This window comes from Phocoena sinus, chromosome 13 (genome assembly GCF_008692025.1).
Source record: "Phocoena sinus isolate mPhoSin1 chromosome 13, mPhoSin1.pri, whole genome shotgun sequence".
NCBI classification, from domain to species: Eukaryota; Metazoa; Chordata; class Mammalia; order Artiodactyla; family Phocoenidae; genus Phocoena; species Phocoena sinus.
The window spans coordinates 6,044,532-6,068,115 of NC_045775.1; the positions used below are offsets into that span (position 1 = coordinate 6,044,532).

The window sequence follows — 23,584 nt, forward strand, 5'->3', positions numbered from 1 at the left end:
TTCAGTAAAGAGGCTGAGGCAAAACATTTCACAACAGACAATATGAAAATAGTTCTCTCTCATTAAAAAAGCAAAGCCCTAGTTTTATATCAAGAGTTTATATGATGATATGACATTTTAAAACATTCTGACAGAAGTAAATAAGATCCAATTTTCATAGCTGTTTGAGGAACACTAATAACATCGTGAGGTGCTAGCAAGCAATAAGAGATGTTCATGTTATTGCTGCCTTTAAGAAATCGTAAGAAGTGTTACACTAATCATATACAGGGCACAAATGTTTTGCAGTAAAATTCTGAATAACAATCAGGGAATGGAGGCTCTGAACTCAGAGTCTGCCTATAAATATGCCCAAGATTAAAGCAAAACTTTTATTATACGAGTTATCTTAAAGGTTTAACGTTTAATCAGCACGGAACCCAAGATCTACAATGTTTAGGATTTAGTATTTTAATATATAAACATAAATTTGTAAGCAGATCAATTAAAAAAAACTCCTTGTTCTTCATATCCCTTTGCCCAATAGTAACTTTAAAAGAATTTTAGGAGCAAAAAGTACTACACTAAACTTAATAAAAACTATACCATACGATCAGATAACCATTCGTTTATGATCATGATTCTCAGTGCTTACAAAAGTCCTGTGAAGCCATTCTTTAAATAACAGGAATGAAAGTTGAACCTTAGACAGTTTAAAATGTTCATTAAACTCAGTGTTTTTCTTGTTTTTCTGCCATGGAAAAGGGAAAGCAAAACGCATTCACTCTTATTTCTTGGCCGACCGGGCTAACAATGTTTCTGGTGAAATACTCCCCCCTCGTGGACTTTTTGGACATTGCAAACAGAGGTCATGTGCTTCGTGGTTTTACATAAGCATCTCACCATTACCTTAGCACTTCAATTAGCTGGCATTTTTATTATACATTGCCTTTGCTTATTCTCAAATTTTGAAGAGTCTTAAAAGTATTTTGATTTGAAATTCTGAAATCACAAACCTCTGTTGAAAAAAAATAATTTCAGGGAAAATACTGATCTCTACCTGATCTCTAATGGTATATTTAATTTTTTGGACAAATTTGAATCCTTCAATAATGATATTTGTTTTTTAATGTAAATATGCATAATATTCTTACTGTATTATAAAATAAACTATAAACCTGCATAGGTAATGATATTTTTTATTTTACATATTAAAACATGTTTAGAAAAACTGATTTTTTAATACTGTTTTCAAATAGTCTTCTTAGTTAATATATTTTAGTTTTTCATGTTAAAGTTAGAAACACACAACTTTGAAACATTTAAAATTCCTTCTTTGGGCTTCCCCAGTGGCTCAGTGGTTAAGAATCTGCCTGACAGTGCAGGGGACACAGGTTCGAGCCCTGGTCTGGGAACATCCCATATGACGTGGAGCAACTAAACCCGTGCGCTGCAACTACTGAGCCTGCGCTCTAGAGCCCGCGAGCCACAACTACTGAGCCCGTGTGCCACAACTACTGAAGCCTGTGCTCCTAGAGCCCGTGCTCCGCAACGAGAAGCCACCACAATCAGAAGCCCACGCACCGCAACAAGTAGTCCCCACTCACAGCAACTAAAGAAAGCCCGCACGCAGGAATAAAGACCCAACGCAGCCAAAAATAAATAAATTTTTAAAAATTCCTTCTTTGTTCTTTATTAGTATAAAATACTGAAAATGGCATTATGAGTTTAAATGAGAAAATATTTAAAAAATCAATTTTACCCTATTGAAAACAAAAGAAAAGCTATTGAAAACGCTATCAAGAAAAAAATTACAGACACTTAGCAGACATAAAAATGGTATAAAGGCTTAAACACACAGATGTACCAGCTGCTTAAGTGCTAAATATCACAACTGATTTTTTTTTTCAGTTTTCCATACAAAACCTACTGCAGTTAGTAGACACAATCAGAACTGAATGAAGCACTGATTTGGGGTTTTACATAAGTTGCTAAGAAGTTTGCATTTTTTTAATGGAAAAGATAAATTCCATCCTCTAAAAAAATGTGTATTTGCTACAACATTCCCATTGATACACAATAAATGATTCTAAATATTCACTTGAAAATGAATAAATTATATCTGGAAATAATAAAATTAGTTTAATTCTGCATTTCTAATATCTCAGACCCACTGCCTAGCTCTGTAGTCACAGACAGCCTCCTGGCTTCCAGAAATGGGGCTGGGGAAGCTCCAACAGCTATGGCTGTGTGACCTTAGGTAATGCCCGCTCTCTCTGCCTCCCAGAGTTACGAGCATTAAATGAAATAATCTATCTGCCTCCCAGAGTTACGAGTATTAAATGAAATAATCTAGACAAATCCAATGTGTGGCATATATTGAGGGCTCAAGTAATACTAGTTACTGCTTTTATTAGCATGTGCCGGCATGTAATAAACTCTATAAACATTCGGTTAATGAATGAACACAATCAAAATGTTTAGCATAACAAAAACAGAGTCCAGCTAAGTCAAAGGGCCTTTTTAAACAATACTGACAACAGCCTGTAAATAGAAACTAAAGTGGGAGGAACCTGTCTCAAAGTGTGCCCATAGGAAGCAACTCCAAATTGGGCCATTCATAAAACCATTACGAATGTAAGAAACCTTCCAAACGCAGCTGAACTCACCGTTACAGGGAAATGCCTATGAAAACATTGCTTTGATTTTACTATCAGCTGACAAAAGGCAGAATCTACTAGGTGTCAGCTGAAATATGTAGTCACCATTCAACCTTTGTGTTCTGAAAACGTTCTATGTGCCTCGCCCAGGGATCTACTAGTATTAATGACAAAGGAAAATGTTTACCCACGTTTAGAACCAAAGAAGGACACGTCTGTATGGACAGCTATTTTTTTCAAGATAAAATGTGGCTTCTCATTTACCACCTTCCCCAAATCCATGCTTTCCTCAATGCAAATGTCATCATCATATTTCTTTATTCTTTCAGAAATACCCACTACTGCCTACTCTATGCCAAGAATGTCTAGAAACAAGGAATCAGAAAGGTTTAAGGAAGTTACATTTCGTGGCATTAAGAGTCTAGTTCAGGAAACAAATATTAAAGAAACAGCAATGCAAATATTTATAAAAGGTAACTATGGGAAGTATCATGAAGTAACATACCAGTGTATAATGAACACATCTAATAAAATCTTGGAGACTGGGATACGCCTGGATACAAAAGGGTTCCCAAGGTAGTGACATTTAAGGTGAGACCAGAATAAGGTGGGAGAGGGGAGGATGGGCCAGAGATAAATACAGGTGGAAAGGTAAAAGGCAAGAGGGAGAAGGCATGAGGAGGGGCTGGAAATCCATGCTAAGATTGTTTGGAGCTCCAGATAAACCTGATTCCTGTATTTAGAATTCTGACCAACTATTTCTCATTATCCTTAGAACCCCATTTGATATTGAAATGACCACCATTTCCATCTTACACTACTCATACATCAAATTCAATACTACTCTACAAGCAAGGTGCTCTGTACACCTATCAGTTTTCAATGCAGCGGGAAGCACCTTTCACTCTCAAGCTGGGGTTTAGATGTGAGGGGTAGCGGGGCAGGACAGGACATGCAGTTGACAATTCCAAAGGAAAGAGGCAGGTGAAAACACTGACCCCAAAATTATGCTTATAAATCCATCGTTTTATCAGAAAATAAAGAATAAAATGATCTTAAGAAACATGAAACTATTACAGCAGAAGAAACAGGCAGGGAAGTCACATAAATTCTTGCAGATGTTTAGAGTAACTAATGAGTTTTCTATCAGGACACTGCAACAAGACTACGGATGATGTTATTCATTTCTCAGCTCTCTCATATTCGTGGAGTGCCACCATGGACCATTCTCTACTGCTCATTTCATCTTTACTGTGCGACTGCCACCTACTTTCTCCACAACGTTCCTTTGACCCTAATTTTTCTACCGAGTTTCACTGTTATCTTCTTGCCAGCACAGGATTCTGAAAATACACTCCCTTAGGTCAACAGGGTTCCCTAAGTCGGTTCCAAGTTACACTGATATGACCAAATAACAGGCACCTTAGAGCATTCTGGGTACGTGTACAATTTTTTCAAGGCCCTGCAGTGGATCTCCATTTTACTCAGAGTAAAAGCCAAAGTCCTTACAATGTTCCTCCTAAAAGCTGTCGGTGACCCGCACCCCCTGACCTCCCTGACCTCATCTCCCCCACTTCCCCCTACAGAATTCCCTCCAGCCACACCAGATCCCTTGTTGTTGCTGCTCCCCAAACATCCCAGGCACTCTCCGGCCTTAGGCCCTTTGTCCAAACTGTTCCCTCTGCCTAGAAACGCTTTCCCTAGATACCTACTTGGCTAATTCTTTCTCTCTTCCTTCAAGTCTCTGGTCAATATTTCTCTCCTCAAGGAGGCCTCCCCTGAGCCTCTTGAGCAGTCTGGACCCTGCACCATTCTTCCTCCCCCTAACTCTGCTTTTTATTTTTTCCATAGCACTTGTCACCTCTTAACATGCTGTAGAGGTGTGTGTTACAGAGACTGTTTATCACTCATACCTCCCTGATAGAGTAATAAGCTCCTCAGCTTAGGGATCTGTGTCTGTATTGGTCATGGACATATCCAGGCTCCTACAATGGTGCCTGGTCATAATGGGTGCTCAATAACTATTTCCTGAATAAATGAATGAATTCTAAGCTTTCTCCCATTAATTTCTCTCATATGTTTGGATGTTGCTACGAGTCTGGTAGCAACAATAAAGAAGTAGCAAAATATATAAATAGATAAACTCAAAAAACAGTCAAATATGTCTAGTTTCCATGCTTCTTTTTTTTTCTCTGAACAACAAACATAGGCATGATTTGCAGGTATATCGAAGTAAACTAAAAAATTCTGCCCTTCACCTTTATTTATCTTTAGGAACCTGAATTTTCCAATCAATTTCCACAAAGACAATGAATAAAAATAAACAATGCATAATAAGAAATGCATGTTTAACTGTCAACATTACATTTGTTTACGGCATCTTTGTTCATGGTCTGAAGACTCAATCTTCACATTAAACCTGGCAAATATACTGTTATTTATTTCATCCAGTTAAAATATGATTTCTATTTTAGATTATATTTTATTTTTTTCAGCACAAACCTGCTTAGTTTCCTTTCCTATATGGAGAATTATTTCATGATTTTGCAAAGAATTCAATCAGTTTTTTTTTTAAAGATAAAGATATTGATGAAGTATTGAACCCCTGAATAAAGTATTTACATTATATACACATTAAGGGCAAGAGTGTTTTGAGGGAAAAAATGGAAATAATAACTATACACAAGACAGTAATTTAATAATGGTGGAATGATGACAACACCAACACCTACAGAGAAGACACATCATGTCAAGAAGATAGAATTTCATTAAGATTCTCAACTATATATAAAAAACACTAAAAGAGCATACATAAAACAGTACTGGGAATAAATATTTATAGTATCTCAAAACCTAAATTAAGAAAAAATCATCAGTACAAAGAATGTACTTTGTGCTACATAGGAGATAAGACTTCTTCGCAAATCTAAACTAACTACTGTCCAATTTTTTTATGCTATTCAAATTCATAACTTAAGTCCACATGCAAAAGAAACAAGCCTATGCATAATCTGGGCCACATAATGGGGTAGGGAGGGGTACCAGTAATCACCCAGAACTTCAAGGAAAGAGGAAGGCGGTTAGTGAGAGCTAAACAGAGGCATGAGGTCACTAGAAGTGATAAAACCAAGCTTATGAAAACTTCGGGTGAGTATCAGGAAGGAATATCAGACAATACGATGTTTTATTATGAAAAACATCCTAAGTACAGAAATACTGCTACTTGAATAATTTAAAGATACTGAATTTAGGATAAATGTTACAAACTAGATGTCTGCAGTGTCTAGTCAGCAAGTAGTAGATATTTCCGCAAAAAGAAAATGGCTACGATTCTGAGGTTCCCTCAAAACTTATTGTTTTAAAAAAATCAAAATAAAGGACCAAAACAAAGTATTGTTTGGTAAGGCATTATCCTTATCACAAAACTAATTCTGACCACATCATCCTAAGTAAAAGGCTGGTTGAGCAGTGTCTAAACAGAAATTTGAAATGTTATCTTCATGAAAACTATTTAAATTGATCTTTTAAAAACCTCTATCATTGCTTAAAATGCTTACTGAAAAATATCAGAAATAAAGTTTTATACTAAAATATCTCAATGGTGTCTAAAACTCTGTAATAAAAGTAGACAGAAAATCTTTATCTACAGTTTTTATTTTACTCCCTTTCTTCTTACTAAATGTATGTTAACAAAAAAAGCCCTCAAATGATCTAGACAAAAGCTTTTAGCTCAACGCATAATTGCCAGAAAATTACAATAATTGTACCAATTAAAATAATCTTGAATGAACAGTATGTCATCTTAATGTTCCAATGGTTTACAGAGGGATCTACTTAATTAGCTGAAATTGCTTTCCAGTGTTAGTATCAAATGTCATTTGTTAAAAGTTGAACAATTTAGAAAATAATTTAACAAAGCAATTTTACCAAACACCAAGAACTAACATTTTCTTTTTCAGCTGAATAAATCAAGCAGATGTGTCATCAAATTGCTATAAAAATAAATGAGGCGTTTTATGGATTAAAAAAATTTTACTACTAGTGTTAAAAATACTATTTTCTGATTGTTTTCACCAAATCAGATTTCTTTAATAAAATAAATGAATATCAATTATATACTGCTGCTTTTTGTCTGCTGTAGATAACACTTTTTATTATTCAAATGACAAGCAATAGCATCAGAGAACTCAACTATGGTTAACTAGAAACAGTCATCTAAGTTATTCTAACATACTCCAATATATGATTTTTCAATGTTGATCAAATTGGCTTCCTATAGTTTTTCATTAAGAAATCATCTTAAATTACTTTGTCAATTCCTTAATGAATTCTCAGATTCTTATTACATTGTCTTTTTTCTCTTCCTTAGACTACCTACAAAGCAGTCTTTGTAAGTATTTGCAGGCATATAGGACACAATTATTTCTTTAAAAAAAAAACAAGGCATCTCAAAATCACCCTGAATCCAACCCATTCATGGATGGCAGGCCCACCAAGAGCTGAAGTCCAAAATAAGAAATTAACTTAATGGTAAAACAAAGTTCCCATTACCTCATTATACCTCCAATATATAACAATCTGTATTTATTTGAACAAAATAAAATATTCCCCCTACAAAAATTTACTCCAAGCTATTTTTATTATATGATTAAAAATACCCCCCCAAAAGCATTTCTTTGACAAATGTTCTACTGATATATTAATGAACAGGGTGAAAAATTACTATTATCTTTAAACTACAGGTGATACATTCTCTTTTGTCTGTAAGATATATTTTAATTAAAAATATAAATTTTTGAAAGTTTCCTTGAATACTAGGAAGTCATATAAGCTTGAGGCTCAAATGCTGGAAATTAGGGTGAAAGTTTTAAAAGGTCAAGTAATTGCCTATTAGCAAATGACAGTAGTTTTAGCCTGGAAAGTTTTCTATCATCCAGAAGGCAATGTTTTAGCCTGACATTGATAAAAACCTGTTAATTGGCTGTTTGAGTCATCACATTTTTACTTTCCTCCAGTTGTTTCAAATATGTATGTTTTACCTTCAATCAGAATATAAGTTCCTCAACACTTGAGTATTTAGGGACAAAAGATATGTTGTATGTAATACACCCTCTAATGGTCTAGGGAAAAAAAAAAGGGTGTGTGTGTGTGGGGGGGCGGGTAATGGTGTTTTGGGGAGATTCATGCTGAAGTATTTAGGTGTGAAAAACACTTTTGGATGGTTTGGCAAAAGGAAAGTGTATGTATGTGTGTGTAGATATGTGTGTAAGTTGCTCAAGGGCCTAAGATGCTTTGTATAGTTGTCTCTCTACGTACCCCACCTGCTCAGCCAGCCCCTGGAACACATGAAAGCACAAAGAACAACAATCTAAGCCCTGACCCATAGTAAAAACTCACACTAAATACACATTAAATGAAGAAAATTAACTAGAATGGATAAACAAAAATCAAGGGAAGCCATTAGGTCTCACACCTACTCATCTTGGTTTCTTTAAGAAAAGAGACAAGATTTCAGGAAGGCATGTTTTATTCAAATGATAATATCTAAAATGAGACTGAGGGCTTCCCTGGTGGCGCAGTGGTTGAGAGTCCACCTGCCTATGCAGGGGACAGGGGTTCATGCCCCGGTCTGGGAAGATCCCACAGAGCAGCTGGGCCCGTGAGCCATGGCTGCTGAGCCTGCGCGTCCGGAGCCTGTGCTCCGCAACGGGAGAGGCCACAACAGTGAGAGGCCCGCGTATCGCAAAAAAAATAAAATAAAATAAAATGAGACTGAAATACTCTTCATCCTTTTTATATCTTTTGTCTCCCAGCGACCATCCCAGCAAAAAAGTAACTAGAAAACTACAAAACCATGACTTTCTAATTTAAATTACTGCCAATGATAAGTTAAAAGCTCATTTTCATAAAAACATGCTCAATATTTTCTATATAGTTTGACAACATGCAGAAGAAATAAGATAAATTTTCTGCAAAGAAATTAGACACTGTGCATTTAAAAAAATTTTTTTTTAATATATGTGATTTTTCACCTGAATAGCTCATTAACCCAAGAGTTGCAGATTCTAATCATACTTGACCTCACTGATGGACTGTCCATCTTACTTCCTACAGTATCAAAACTGGCTAACTTGACTTCTTGGCATTTGTGGATTGCAGGTCTTAAAATACTAATGAACACTGCACCGTCTGCATCCACTTGCTCCATGCCTTTTAGAGGTACCAGCTGATTCTAACATTAGAATCAATCAATCAATAAAGTGTGGTTTGTGATTCATCCTGCCACCATGAAACAAAATGGTAGGGTTTTTTTTTAAAGCTTTCAATAGAGCTATGTATATATAATGATCTTCAGTTACACGCGGCATGTGTGTAAAGGTTACTAAAACCACATAAGTGTACTAAGGAATACAGTTCTTGGAATCACTTAATGTAAACTATGTCCTTAAGTAAAAATCTTAACAAAGCAACAAATATTTACTGAACAATCACTATGGAGAACAAAAGGAATGGGAAGAGGAAAATTTCTTAGTAAGAACCAGGTACTTTATGTTTGTATCCCTCCTCTCTTTTTATTTGTTCAAATCATAGCATTTATCGTCCTATATTTTAATTATTTACTGTGCTTTTCCACTGCATTAAAATGTCTTTTTAAGTCACAGAAAAGGTGAAAGAACAGGACAACCGACTCCCAAACACAGCTCACCTAGAGTCACAAACTGTCAACATCATGTCGCGATACACCTGCTATCTCCCTTCTCCCCATATATATGTACATGTATACACATCCACATAATATATACACAGGTATACTTACAGACATATGCGTATCTACACACACATACACTTTCCTTTTGCCAAACCATCTGAAAGTGTATTTCACACTTCAATACTTCAGCGTGAACCTCCCCCAAACACCCTTACCATGCCTAAGGAAATTAACATTAATTCAAAAATTCTTCCTTACCAATTGCCCGCAAAATGCCCTTCAGTGACCTGCTTTTCTTCTGATACAGATCCCTACCACAGTTCACACACTGCATTTTGGCTGTGGGATCTATCTCTGCAGTCTCCCCCAGTCACCAATATGGAATTCAAGCCAGTTGTCTTGTAGAATGTTCCACATTCCAGATTCATCTCGCTGCTTCCTCAGAATTAGAATCACAGTACAACACGGCTGGCAACAGTACCAGAAAGGTGATGTGGTACCTTCTACCGCATTTTATCTAGTGGCTTATGATGCTATGCACCCCATTAATGATGCCAGGCTTGACTGTTTGATTAAAAATGCGATGACAGCCAGATATCGCCACTGCAAGCACGTGTCTTCGCTGTGATTATATGTAACCTGGGGGTGATATTTTGAGACCATGTGCGCCTCCTGTGTTCCCCAACAACTTTCCTCCAGTGGTTTCTGCAACCACCGATGATCTTTGCTTGAATCAATTATCACACTGAGGATTTAAAAAAAATGATAATTTTTCTACTTCATTCATTCCTTCTACATTTATCTGCTGGCATTCTCCTAAAATAAAGAATTATTCCTTTTTCCTCTCTTCTAAGTATTACTGTGGACTCACTGGATTTCTTTTGTTGATATGTTATAATCCATTACCATCATTTTTCTTTGTGATTCTCAAATGGGCCCAAGTTTGAAAGGTGCTCCTTCAAGCTAAGTCCTGTGCCCTTCTGTGCAGACCTCACTGTCTTTGAACATTTTCCTTCCTTGATTTCTGGCACAAAAATGCAGGCTCCCCCTGAGCTTTCCCTGCCTTAGACCTGGAATCAGCCATTTCTCCAAGGAGTCCCAATCAGAAACCAAGATCTAGGCACCAGATGTGCTCACAATTTGGGGGTATTTTTGCTCCCTTCTGGTGGGCAAAACTAGAGGAAACCTCATTTTAAATTATGAGTTAATATTTAATATCTCCAAATCCAGTCTACTACCATAGTGCTCCTCCTAATTTCTTCCATTCAATATTTGTATATCCCTTCTCCCATAGGAAAAACACCGGCCTCCAAAAATATCTATTAATTCATTTTTTACTCTGTCCTATGATACATTCAAAAGGATTTCAGGAGTGTAATACCAATACTATTATCAGCAACAAACCTACTAAGCTCAAGATTTCTTTGCAGTTAATTTTGTCTTCAGTATATTATACTAAGAATAAAGAATCAGAGAACTGAGTTCAAAGGTGTTTGAATTAATTTTTTTCTGTGTGGTTATATTTTCAATTTCATGTACCATTAGGATCATCTCTTTCTGTTTGTATTCAATATTAGGGTTTGCTTTTCCCATCCTTTTTGTTTCTCGATTATGATACGAAAGGCAAACTACATAAAAATATACATTCAGAGACATCTCATTCCCCATCTAAGCATCCTCTTTAGGTAAACATTTTTATTAGTTTCTGGCTTACCCTTCCCATGGGTTTGTTTTATATTTTCATGAAAAATAATATATACCTACATATGTATATACAGATGTACTTATTCCCCCTTCTTCCTTATACAAACAGAAACATGTTATATACTCTTTTGCACTTTACATTTTTCACTTACTAATATATCCTGAAATTTTCACCGTATCAAATCATAGTTTTTTCTCATTTTCTACAGCTACAAGGCACTGTATTATGGTAGCTGTGCCATAATTTGTCCAAGCAATGCTCCTATAAATGTGCATTTAAATTATGCTGCTACAGATAAGGTCACAATAAACAACCCTGTATAACCAGTTTTATAACTGTGGAGGTGTGTGTTTAAATTTCTACACATGAGATTATAGGATCAAAAAGTAAACATATTTGCCTGGTCGCCTTTGTACCTCCAGCATCAGGACCAGGGCCCCCAAGTAGCAAACACTTAGATTTTTTTTTGAGTGAACTCAATTATGAATTTTTTTGAGAGCTTTAAAAACTTTTTGTTTATTTTCACATCTCTCCTGCTTCTATTTCCTGAGGCCACAGACCTTCTTTCACCAATTACTCACCCTCTTCACAGAACATGCAGAGGGCCCAGTGCTGGGAACCCTAGGCACACTGTCCTTAACATGTGAGAAATTGAGCAATGTTCCCGGACTCCTGAGACACAATAAACTTCTAAGCATTATATTCAATTAAAGGAATGTGAAGAGACTGACTTGAGTCCTATGTGTATCAAACCAAAAACTGTGCTCATCTAGCAAACATTCATTATTATACAGCACCTATGCTATGATGCAAACGTTTATTCATGAAATAATATTTTACTGCACAACCAAGGGAAAAAACAGTCATGTATCTTATAATAAAGATGATTTCTAAAACATCAAAGAGCAGATGCAATCAGTGACACTGCTCCACAGGCCCACGGTAGCTGTGTTTCGCTGCCATCTACGAGAGCACCTACTTGACACAGCTCACAGAATTCAATCTGTTTAATTTAGCACAAATTAAACAGCAAAACCTACAAGAGCTCAAGTCTGTAGACTAATACTACAACCAGCCTCTATATTCTAAAATCAGTTATTCACCTAGACAGTATTAGATAAAATATGTACATGAAAAGTGGGGACTGGAAAATAACGAAAACCACATGCTGGCAGTACTCTAAGAAAACTTACTTGGAATCTTAAAAGTTTTGATGTATAAACTCTACACTGAATGGTTCGTTAGATTTAATATTTCATTTACATGTTCAAAATAGTAGTCTCAACTATACCAAGTTTTATACAATTGTATAGTTCCCTTGTATTATACTTTTTCTAAGAGGTATTTTTATTTAGAGTTGTAACTGAAAACTTTGAAGGTATTAAGTATTCTGGTAAACAAAAGGGATTATAATTTTGTTTCTTTGACAAGAAAGTCAAACTCTTAAAACTTGACATGTTTACCATTTCACTGAGCATTAACTGTATGGCTTTCCAGAAAAAAATTAATCAATTTCTTTACCAGAAGTAGATTTAAAAAGTATTTCAGGGGCTTCCCTGGTGACGCAGTGGTTGAGAGTCCACCTGCCGATGCAGGGGACACGGGTTTGTGCCCCGGTCTGGGAAGATCCCAGCTGCCGCAGAGCGACTGGGCCCATGAGCCATGGCCGCTGAGCCTGCGCGTCCAGAGCCTGTGCTCCGCAACGGGAAAGGCCACACAACAGTGAGAGGCCCACGTACCGCGGAAAAAAAAAAAAAAAAAAAGTACTTCAAATGACTGACTATAAAAGAAAAATAGTTCTTTTTATTGTTTTATAGAACTTATTGTTCTATAAAAGAACAATAAATTGTTCATATATTTTATAAATCCTTTACTGTTTAATGCAAAGAATGTTTTCCAGCCAGTATTCACAGTTCCCCAAATCCTCCAGATATAAAGCTGTGAATATACCTGCACTAATGATTTGGAAAATGTAACCTCCTTAATATTCTATAAAGACACTTAGAATAAAAAATAAAATAGAAATAAATAATAATGTTTTAAGGTTTGCATTTTGTATATATAAATAACATAGAGCTGAGAGGACTATGAAACATTTTTCATCATATAGGTTACATTGAGATAGGAAGAATATAGACAAATAAATCTGTAAATTTTACATAATGGGATATATACCTGTGCTAATACAACTCCAAATTATAATGGAATTAATGAGAATGATTAGTTGAACCCAGAACTCTACATTTTATACATTTTGTATTCATTTTGCTTTATATGCATTAACTTTCTTCTGAAAAGTCAACTCAGTCTAAGGTAAATTTAAATATAAAGAGGTCAGATAAAGTACCTTTCATAGATGGTTTTTAATGTCATTTGATCTGGAATACCTTCAGTCTCTTCCAAATATAATATGAGCCATGAAGTTCGGTATGGCCACTGCTCAGTAAGGTTGATCCAGCTAGCAAGCCTATCCCAGTTGAAACTTATCTGATTGGCTCTCAGTAATCGCCCTTTAAGGAATACAAAAAATGTTTTAAATTAATAGGCATGTAACGTTAAGCCAAATATTCTGTATATTCAAAAATAATTCAACTTTAAATCTTTTAAAATTTGCCATTTAATTTACACTACAAACTGAAACCTAGTACTTATATGGATATGGCTTAAACACAACTCTGTTTAATTCTAAAGTAATTGTTTTGTGATTTGCCGTCGGTGCTACACACTGCTTTGATGACATTTATCCAGGCAAAAATCTTTCAGGATGGCAAGTCAGACGGTCTCGACCCTACCCACAATCATACAGCAGAACATCAATGCGCCCATGATAAGCCCCATCCTCCTATGGACCTTGAACAAATCCAAATATGCTGGATTGTACATTTACCTGTTTTATTACGGGTAAATGTACAATCTCATACACTTTCATTTTTATGTACTACGGGTGGCTTATGTAAGTAATCTATCAAGTGAGTAATAATATGTTTCTAAAATTTGTTTACATATATTTAAAAACTCCTGTCTATCACCGGGGTTTTCTTAGGACTCTAATTCAGTGTTCTACCATTGGGCATGCCTACATTAGGACACTTGGCAATCCTTGAACTTTCAGAACAGATGATTTGTTTCATTGCTTCATCAATTTTTCCTTGATCTTGTTGGGATTCTGAACTGCTGATATCATTGCTTTTTAGTTTTAAACATTGTCAGTTTTATTTCATCATTATCTAGACTAAGATATCTATTTGTTTTGGTTCAAATATGAATCATCCCTTTCCTTACTACTAATACATATAGATTTGTAATTCCCCCATCCAATTATTCCCATATCCTCAACCCTCATTCCCTCAGCAGATCTGCTTTTATGGGCAAACCACATTATCATCACCAGATTCCTTTTCCCCTAGAAAATGGGATCTGGTCTGCTAAAAAAGTGACAAGGTCTTTACTTTCAATCCAAGCGAGCTACGGTCACATGCATTTGAGAGTTACAAAAACTCATTGAAGTATCACAATATATGGATATATGATACTAACGCTGGGGATAAAATGCTTAACAAAAGAGATATGATCCCAGCCTTCATGAAGCTTACACTCCAGTGGGCCAGACAAATAAATCAAACAAAAATCATGAAATGACTTAATCACAAATTGTGACGAGAGGAGATCTACTCTCAGCAGAGTATAAACAGGTTAACACAGAACTAAAAGTTTAAAAACCTAGGCAACTAGAAGCCAGGCATTAAAGTGTGCTTGCAACATTGACAACATACTTCTTGAACTTTAAAAGATGAAAAAACTGGTGAAAAAAACTTTTAGAACTGAATTGGAAACATGGGTTAAAACAATATGTGAACTAATTTTCATCCCATGATTAGGCTTGATCCCCCAAACATTTGTGGGAAGGCAATGAAGGCTTCAAATCTAACTACAGTTGCTCTATTGAGTTTTTAAACCTCACTCATTCAGTATGTTAGTTACTGATGACAGACATAGAAGGCTTACTCCCCACCCTAAAAGAACGCAAGAGTGTACTGGAAAAGATGGATAGATAAGAAAACAATTACTTACAATCCTAACAGATAAGACTCTACTGGAGATACACACATATTGCTGTGAGAAAATAAAAAATGCACTCCAAATCCAGAAGCAGCAGTTACAGGAAGGTTTCCTTAAGAAAGTAACCCCTAGAACTAAGCTATGCAAGGTGAGTATGAGTCAATCTGATGAGGAAGGGCTGAGGCAAGAGGAGAAAGTTAGGGCAGTCAAACAAAGGCAACAGCAAATGCAGTCATGAATTCATGAAACTAGCAGATACACAGAACAGACCAACTACTTTAAAAGTGTGAGTGAATAAAAATAACGTTAAGTATTTGAAGTGTTCTAGCATACAACAGTTAAGAAATAAAGCAGTAGCGGGGTCTTCCCTGGTGGCGCAGTGGTTAAGAAGCCGCCTGCCAATGCAGTGGACATGGGTTTGAGCCCTGGTCCGGGAAGATCCCACATGCCGCGGAGTGGCTGGGCCCGTGAGCCATAGCCGCTGAGCCTGTGCGCCCGGAGCTGCTCTGCAACGGGAGAGGCCACAACAGTGAGAGGCCCGCGTACCGCAAAAAAAAAAAAAAAATAGATGTATAGAAAATCTGAATTTCAACATTTTAAAATATAAGCGAATTAAGACATCCTAAGTTCATGGATTGGAAGACTTAATATTGTTAAAATGTCAATATTAGCCAAAGCAATCTACAGATTCAATGTAACCCTGTCAAAATCCCAATGACATTTTCTGTAGAAACAGAAAAACCCATCCTAAAATTTACATGGAGTCTCAAGGGACCCTGAATAACTAAAACATCCCTGAAAAAGAAGAACAAAACTGGAGGAATCACACTTCCTGATTTCAAAACTTACTACAAAGTTACAGTAATCAGAACAGTGTGGTATTGGCAAAATGCAGACATAATAGACCAACAGAACAGAATAGTGAATCCAGAAATAAATCCTCACATATATGGTCAGATGATTTTTGACAAGGGTGCCAAGACCATTCAATGGGGAAAGGACAGTCTTTTCAATAAATGATGCTTGGAAAACTGGATACCCATATGCAAAATAATGAAGTTGAACTTACCTAACACCATATACAAAAATTAACTCAAAATGGATCAAGGACCTAAATTTAAGACTTAAAGCGTTAGAAAACACAGGATAAAAACTTCATGATATTGGATTTGGCAATGATTTCTTGACATGACACCAAAAGCACAGGTAACAGAAGAAAAAAATAGACAAACTGAACTTAATAAAAAATTAAAAATTTTGTATATCAAAAGACACTATCTGTAGAATAAAAAGGCAACCCACGGAATGGGAGAAAATATTTGAAAATCATATATCTGAAAAGGGATTAATATCCAGAATATACAGAGAACTCCTAAAACTCAACAACAGCAAAAAAAGTCCAACTCAAAAATTGGCAAAGGACTTGAACAGACATTTCTCCAAAGAAGATATATTAATGGCCAATAAGCACATAAAAAGATGCTCAACATCACTAATCATTAGGGAAATGCAAGTCAAAACTACAATGGGATACCACCTCACACCCACTGGGATAGCTATTATCAAAACACCAGAAAACAACAAGGTTGGTGAGGATGTAGAAAAATTGCTTGTTTACTGTTGGTGGGAAAAACTTCTTTTTTTACTATGGAAAAAAGTATGGAGGTTCCACCAAAAGTTTAAAATAGAAACACCATGTGACCCAGCAATTCCACTTTGGGTATATACCAAAAAAGAACTGAAAGCACTGTCTCCAAAACATATATGAACACCCGTGTTATAGCAGCATTATTCACAACAGCTAAAAATATGGAAGCAACCCACATGTCCATTGACAGATGAATGGATAAGCAAAACTTGGTATATACATACAGTAGAATATTAGCCTTAAAAAGGAAGAAAATTCTGGAATATGCTACAACATGGGTGAACCTTGATAAAACTGTGCTAAATGAAATAAGCTAGTCACAGAAAGACAAATACTGTATGATTCCAACTATATGAGGTATTCAGAGTAGCCAAAATGATAGAGACAAAGTATAGTGGTGGCTGCCAGGGGCCGGAGGAGAGGAGCAGGAGGATGAGAAGAGAGTTCCAGGTTTACAAGATGAAGAGGGACGGAGATGGATGGTAATGACGGCTGCACAACTATGGGAACTGTACCCTTAAAAATGGTTAAGGTGATAAATATTTACGTGTATTTCATTTAACACAATAAAAAAAGAAAAAATATACATCATTTGAAAATAGAAAGAGCAGCATGTAAAATCTGAATTTCAACATCTTAAATTATAAATTAATTATACTCAGTTATACAAATTAGCATAAAATTATGTTTATACAAAGAGAAAAATTAAAGCTGAGATGAAATTTTAAGTCATCGAGTTTTAAAATAACAGTAGACAACTGGTAGTTGATTTTCATTGTCAAAGCTAATATTGGTTTTATTAGACACACTTAATGTGAATAAAACTGGTATTCAGCAGTGTATACATATAAACCCAGTACATCCTTTTGTTTCTGAAATTGGATTGCTTTATTAATGTTCAACCTTATTATCTACCATACAAAAGTAAGAAAACAAAATTCACCTGTCACAGAAACAATATTAAGTAATCTTCTCATGGTCTGAGGACTTATGTCACTGAACCAGTCCTCTGTAACCAGCAGTTTTGTAAGATCAAAGGACATCTGCCGAGTAATCGTGCGCTGCATCTGTCTTCTTCGGTAAGTATCCTGAAACAGTGAACCCATACTTCGAGCCTGAGAACTTAAGGCTTTTTGAGAAGTTAATATATGTTTATGTCAACAACAAAAACAACCCAAAATTTTAGTCAAAGAGGAAGACTATATAGTAATAAAAGGTATTACTGTTACTTCCTGAGGCAGAATATTTACAGAACAGTTATAAAGTAATATCAGCAGCAACTGCACCAAATGCTATGGTTTAGCTTCAGGTGTATTTTGATTTATAGTTGTACAGAGAAAGCTCGATGCCTTAAAGATCATAAATAAGCAGAATTGTGTAAAGAAAATTCAACTCAAACTCTTATGGGAGCTCAGTATTTATAGGAACCCTGAAATAATAAAGCAAATAACCCCTCATCTAGATTTAAGGATTCAGCATTTTGATTTTTAGGTTATTTTTAAACGTATGACACAGCTGCTCTAACTATCCTCACATCTGCCTAAGAATTAAAGGCTCTCTCCTGGGTGGGGTGGGGTAGGGAATCCCATCTAATCAGAGGAGGAACAGGCACAACAAAGGTGCGTTCTCATCTAAGGTCAAGAGACAGGGGAATGTGGATACAATTACAGGGAACCCAGGAGTCCAGACTCACAGGAGAGAAATTCAAAACTGTAAATCACACCCTGCTCTTAATTTAGAGCTGTCAACTGTCATTCATAATATTATTTTCACATCCATACTTCTACATGGTAGAGGCATAAAGTCAAAATATCACTGAAGACACATTTTTTTAAATGTAAAATGTCCCAATTTAATGTTAGCAAACTAGGGGGGAAAATAAATGGCGCTAATGCTAGCCCAGCCTAGCCATCCTTAAGCAGCACTATCACCATAACTTACCTGCAAGTGGGCATCTTCCTGCCTTGTAATACTCCCTTATTCTTTACAAAAGGCGGCTCCTAAAGATAGGGTAGGACAGGGAAACTACAGTGTTCCAGGAGAAAACGAAGGGACTGGGAAGGGCACAAAATCACTATGTGGGGAGAAAAAAAGAGTACACATCTCACAAACATCGGGGAAGGAGGAAGGCCAACAGGAAAACAAAGCAAGGAATTGTTCTCACACTACGCGCCTCTCTCTCCCTTACAGCTATGGTGACATGGGTCCCTGGAATGAACCCAGTGGTTCTCTAACCCTCGATGAAATCATCTGGGGAGCTTTAAAATCTCACCCTCAGAGGTTCTGATTCAATCGGTCTGGAATCTGGAGTGGCACCTGGGCTGAGAGCAGGTTGGGAGAGGACAGGCACTCCTATATAATTTACAGTTATTATGGCTCTAGGTTCAGACATTCCTTGAAAAACCACCTGAAGCTGAAAGGAAATCCAATGATAAAATTTACTGATGAGCTCAACGCATTATTTATAAAATATTACGTGGCATCACCTTGGTTTCATTTAAATAATAGCAATATAAACAAATGGCTCAAAACATAAGGTAACTTACCCGTCTATTAAGGGCCGTCTTACTACCAAGTTTTGTCATCTCTCCAAGGCTGTTTTGTGAAACTCTCCTGTCAGCATCTTCCTGCAACCCTTAAAGAATTTATCAAGAAAGCACCATTGTATTAAAACTCTGTTGTATGTGATATTTAAAGAGTAGTGAAATATGAACAATATTTTTCAAGGTAAAAGGAGATGCACCATAAAAAACTATAGAACTACTTCAAACCCAAAGTAGCTGAGGAACTCGATCTTTACCTGTATTATCTGAGCATGGAATATCTCCATTAGCTGTTGAAGTTACAAGAAATTTTCTTGCACTGCTTAGTCCACGACTATTGAGGAAAACAGGCAGATGGACTATGTTGCGCATATAGTCATGTCCATTGATGTTTGAGTCACGGAGCACGCTGTTGAGGTTCTGGTTAATTGCCTTTATAATAATGTGTGGATCACTTGCAAAAATAGCAATGAATGGGCCTTTTGAAAACAGAACTCGGACCTGTGGTAGAAGAAGTGTATAGTTATGATAAGATAAAGATTTTAAATTATCCAAAGTAATAAAACACCTCTTCAAAATCTGTGTTGGCCTTTGGTGACATTTCCTTTTCATTCAAGTATTATTCTATATGAAAACAAATTTACCAAAGTCTCAATCTGGTCTGTCACCATCTGACAATTTTTCAACATCTGACAGTGATAAAATCTCCAAAGAAAACAATTAATCCTGTCATATTTCTAGACACTTATGGTCTACATAAGAGGTAAGATCAACACACATGAGAAAGATTCATGAATACATACGACGTACTAACCACATTGGTCTCCGACCACAGTTACACACTGCTGTTTATAACGTACCTTACAGAGAGCCACTGACGTGTCCCACTTTAATAGAACTCTACAAATTCTGTGGTTTCCCTACCCTTAACTCTATTCCAACCATAACTATCTGCAAAGAAAAGGTGGAGTCACAATATGGACTTTAGAGACCCTCTATTCACTTTTTTCCTCACACTGCCGTTAAGCTAGAATTGTTTCAATCTGCTTGTGATGAAACTTTTACTCTTGCTATGTTTCTGCATAAAACATGGTTGTTTTTACAAAAGAAGTAGTATTCAAACTCCACTTGAGATACTCATGAAGCGACTCCTCTCAGCTACCACATATGTGACAATGACAAGTTTCAAGTTGGTTCAGACATACGGTGTCCAGCATCTGGAGCACTCTGTCCTGCTCACAGGCATCCAGCCCGTCGATGATAACCACCAGCCTTGTCTGATTCTGAGTGAAGCTGTCAATGGTTTTTGCCATCCTGGCCATCAATTCCACTTCACACTTAAGAACCTGTGCAAAAGAAAGGATACAAAGCACTGAAATCTGAGAAAGTTAAGCACATTTCTTAAAAAGCCTGACAGAAAGTCAGCTAAAGGAAGAAAAGAAATCCAAAGTCCTCACTGCCAGTTGTGGTTCCGCTTAAAACTGTAGCGAGTGCTTCACCTAAATTAGAGCATTTATTACAATAAGGTAGACACTGTCATATCCATTTTAAAAGGACAGACTTGGCTAAGTGACTTATTTGCTGAGATCACATGCTCTGAATGTCAGAAGACATATTTGAATGCAAATCCAAATAATCTAAATACCACACTACATTTGACCCCCGATGGCATGTGACCCTGATCAAAGTAAGGGGCTGCAGGTAACTGTATAAAGCCCTTTTCTGTTCTAAAAGTATGTTCCTATCTTATATGTTTTGGTGGTTCAATCTGCTTACTCTACCAGGCTCTAGAGCAACCTATATTATTAGGTAGTAATTACCAACTGTGGAATAATCTGCAACTTTTTGAGTATCTTATAAAAGTCTGTTTTATAAAAATACGTTATTTTTGTAACTTTTCCCACTTCACATATGTATTTTCATAGGAAAAATCTAGAGTAAAACTAAAAACAAATGCAACGCTTTAATACTCCCTAAAGCCCCATGGTCATGGGGAGCATATTCACATTAGGATTATTTTCTGCACGGCTTGTGGGATCTTAGTTCCCCCCGACCAGGGATTGAACTCCGGCCCTCGGCAGTGAAAGCGCGGAGTCCTAACCACTGGACCACCAGGAATCTCCCAGGATTATTTTCTAAGAAGCAGTGAGTGCTTACTTTCATGAATCCTTCACTTTTCAATTTGTGCAGTTTGGAGGCAGCATTATGGAGGCGTTTCCTTTGAGAATTCAGGAGAGAGTCCAGCACCTGCCACCATGTACGACAATTCAGCACAAAGGCCAATCCCACTATCGACGCAACTGATATGAGGACGGCATTCACTGTCAGATGCTTTGGGTCAACTCTGAATATAGCCAGAAGAGTAATTCCAGCAATAACGCAGCCAAAGATAAAAAGGAAGATGACGAAAGATGGGAGACAACACGTTTTTTTCCATTTATTTTTACCTGTAATACAACAAATGGTTTTAACGTGTCAAGCATCCAGAAAAGCTCAATCGTTACGGTGACAGCATATGACAAATCTGATGTTCAATTCATGTTTTCATGCACTGCATCCATCCCATCCTCAAGCCCTACATACACACAAAGAGGAGAAGGAGGTCCTACCCTGCGTATCTTCAGTCTTGAATACTCGGAAAAGCCTGGTTGCCAAAAAGCCAAACTCTCTTTCACAAGCATCCGAGAGGGTGGCAATCATTTCAGCCATTGATGTTTCTCCACCTACACTGGACAACCTATTGTAATCTGTAAACAAAAACCTTGGGGAAAGGGGAAAGAAAATGTTACTCAGCTATCTAAAGAAACGATTTCAACATATGTTACCTCTATCATTTAGCCTGTATTTCTTCATGTCTCTTTCAAAGGGTTGTTTTTAAAATTCTAAGGAGGGAAAACAACTTGTAATTAGGTATCTTCCATTTCTAACATCTCATATACTTTTCTCAGGAAAAGGCCATAACAAAAGTTAAATGTAGTAGACTTATATGAAGTAATTCTGACTAAAGGCAGAAAGGGAAAAAGATTATGACAGCTTAGCCAAGGAATCAGACATCTCAACAGATCTCATGATACAACGATTAAAATGATTAAAAGGTGACACCCCACGGCTTCCCTGGTGGCGCAGTGGTTGAGAGCCCACCTGCCGATGCAGGGGACACGGGTTTGTGCCGTGGTCCGGGAAGATCCCACATGCCGCGGAGCAGCTAGGCCCGTGAGCCATGGCCGCTGAGCCTGCGCGTCCAGAGCCTGTGCTCCGCAACGGGAGAAGCCACAACAGTGAGAGGCCCGCGTACCGCAAAAAAAGGAAAAAAAAAAAGTGACACCCCGTATCAGCCAAAAAATGCTGCACAAAGTAAGTTTTCTAAGCACCAACTGAAGAGATTAAAACCTTGAGAAAATATTATAATAATTAAGAATTGAATGCCATTTAAAAACTCAAGCTTTAGAATGTTTTATTTATAGCTTAAACATCTACCAGGGATTTAGAAAGAAGCTATAAAATATTCATTTCACAGTTGTTCTGCAAAGTAACTGAATTATTTGTATTTTGAGTCCCTGAATGGATATTATTTCTGCATTAGTTCCTTTCTTCCCTTCTACCCCTAAACTAAACTCTCATCTCAATCCTGTAGATAGGCATTGCTTTCAAAATACAATCTAGGATCACGTTGTAATATGTATCTGCATGCTATTTTAATTGGTCTAATTTTTTTAAAAAATACCATCTCATTAACTTAAAGTGTTTCTATTTTATATAAAAATATCTTCTCCAATTCTTTTATTACACTCTGCATATTTTCTTTTTATGCTTTTCATTTTAACTTCTCATTTTAAATCCTTTTCTTAATACTCCTATATGTCAATTATTTGTAAGCTTTTATCTTCCTCTCTTATATTATAGTTTTGATGTCTTATCTGGTTTGGCCTATTTACTTTCAGCTTAACTTAAACATATTTTATCTTATAATAATTTTTAAATTCTTAATCATTTAGTGCATATTTAACTAATTATTTTACTAATTTCTATTGAATTCCTTTTGCTTTCAGTTCTCTAAACTTTTTTTTTTTTTTTCATTTTACTTTCCTCTGGAGCCCTCTAGCCTTCCTTTACTCTTTGACTTACATGTTTCTCATCTTTTCTGAACTGTTTTCTCATACATTTCCTATTTGATATTAAAAATAACTTTAGAGGAGTGGGTAAATATATTTCCACAGGTGAGGAAAGAGCAGCTCAGAGCACAAGCTGAATTGCCAAAGTTACACCCTGATGTAAACAGAT

At 36.4% G+C, this 23,584-nt stretch overlaps 1 protein-coding gene across 16 annotated transcripts in view; it reads right to left on the reverse strand.

Annotated features, from left to right (window-relative positions):
- KIDINS220 (kinase D interacting substrate 220) overlaps positions 1-23,584 on the reverse strand; it is a 99,410-nt gene that overhangs the window by 36,513 nt on the left and 39,313 nt on the right. For all 16 annotated transcript variants that reach the window (XM_032653745.1, XM_032653739.1, XM_032653737.1 and 13 more), the window contains 7 exons: positions 21,913-22,064; positions 21,461-21,750; positions 20,509-20,649; positions 19,561-19,804; positions 19,307-19,395; positions 17,704-17,848; positions 13,401-13,563 (listed from right to left, as the gene is read on the reverse strand). In XM_032653745.1, coding sequence (XP_032509636.1) covers positions 13,401-13,563; positions 17,704-17,848; positions 19,307-19,395; positions 19,561-19,804; positions 20,509-20,649; positions 21,461-21,750; positions 21,913-22,064 — 1,224 coding nt within the window. The remainder of the gene's footprint in view (positions 1-13,400; positions 13,564-17,703; positions 17,849-19,306; positions 19,396-19,560; positions 19,805-20,508; positions 20,650-21,460; positions 21,751-21,912; positions 22,065-23,584) is intronic.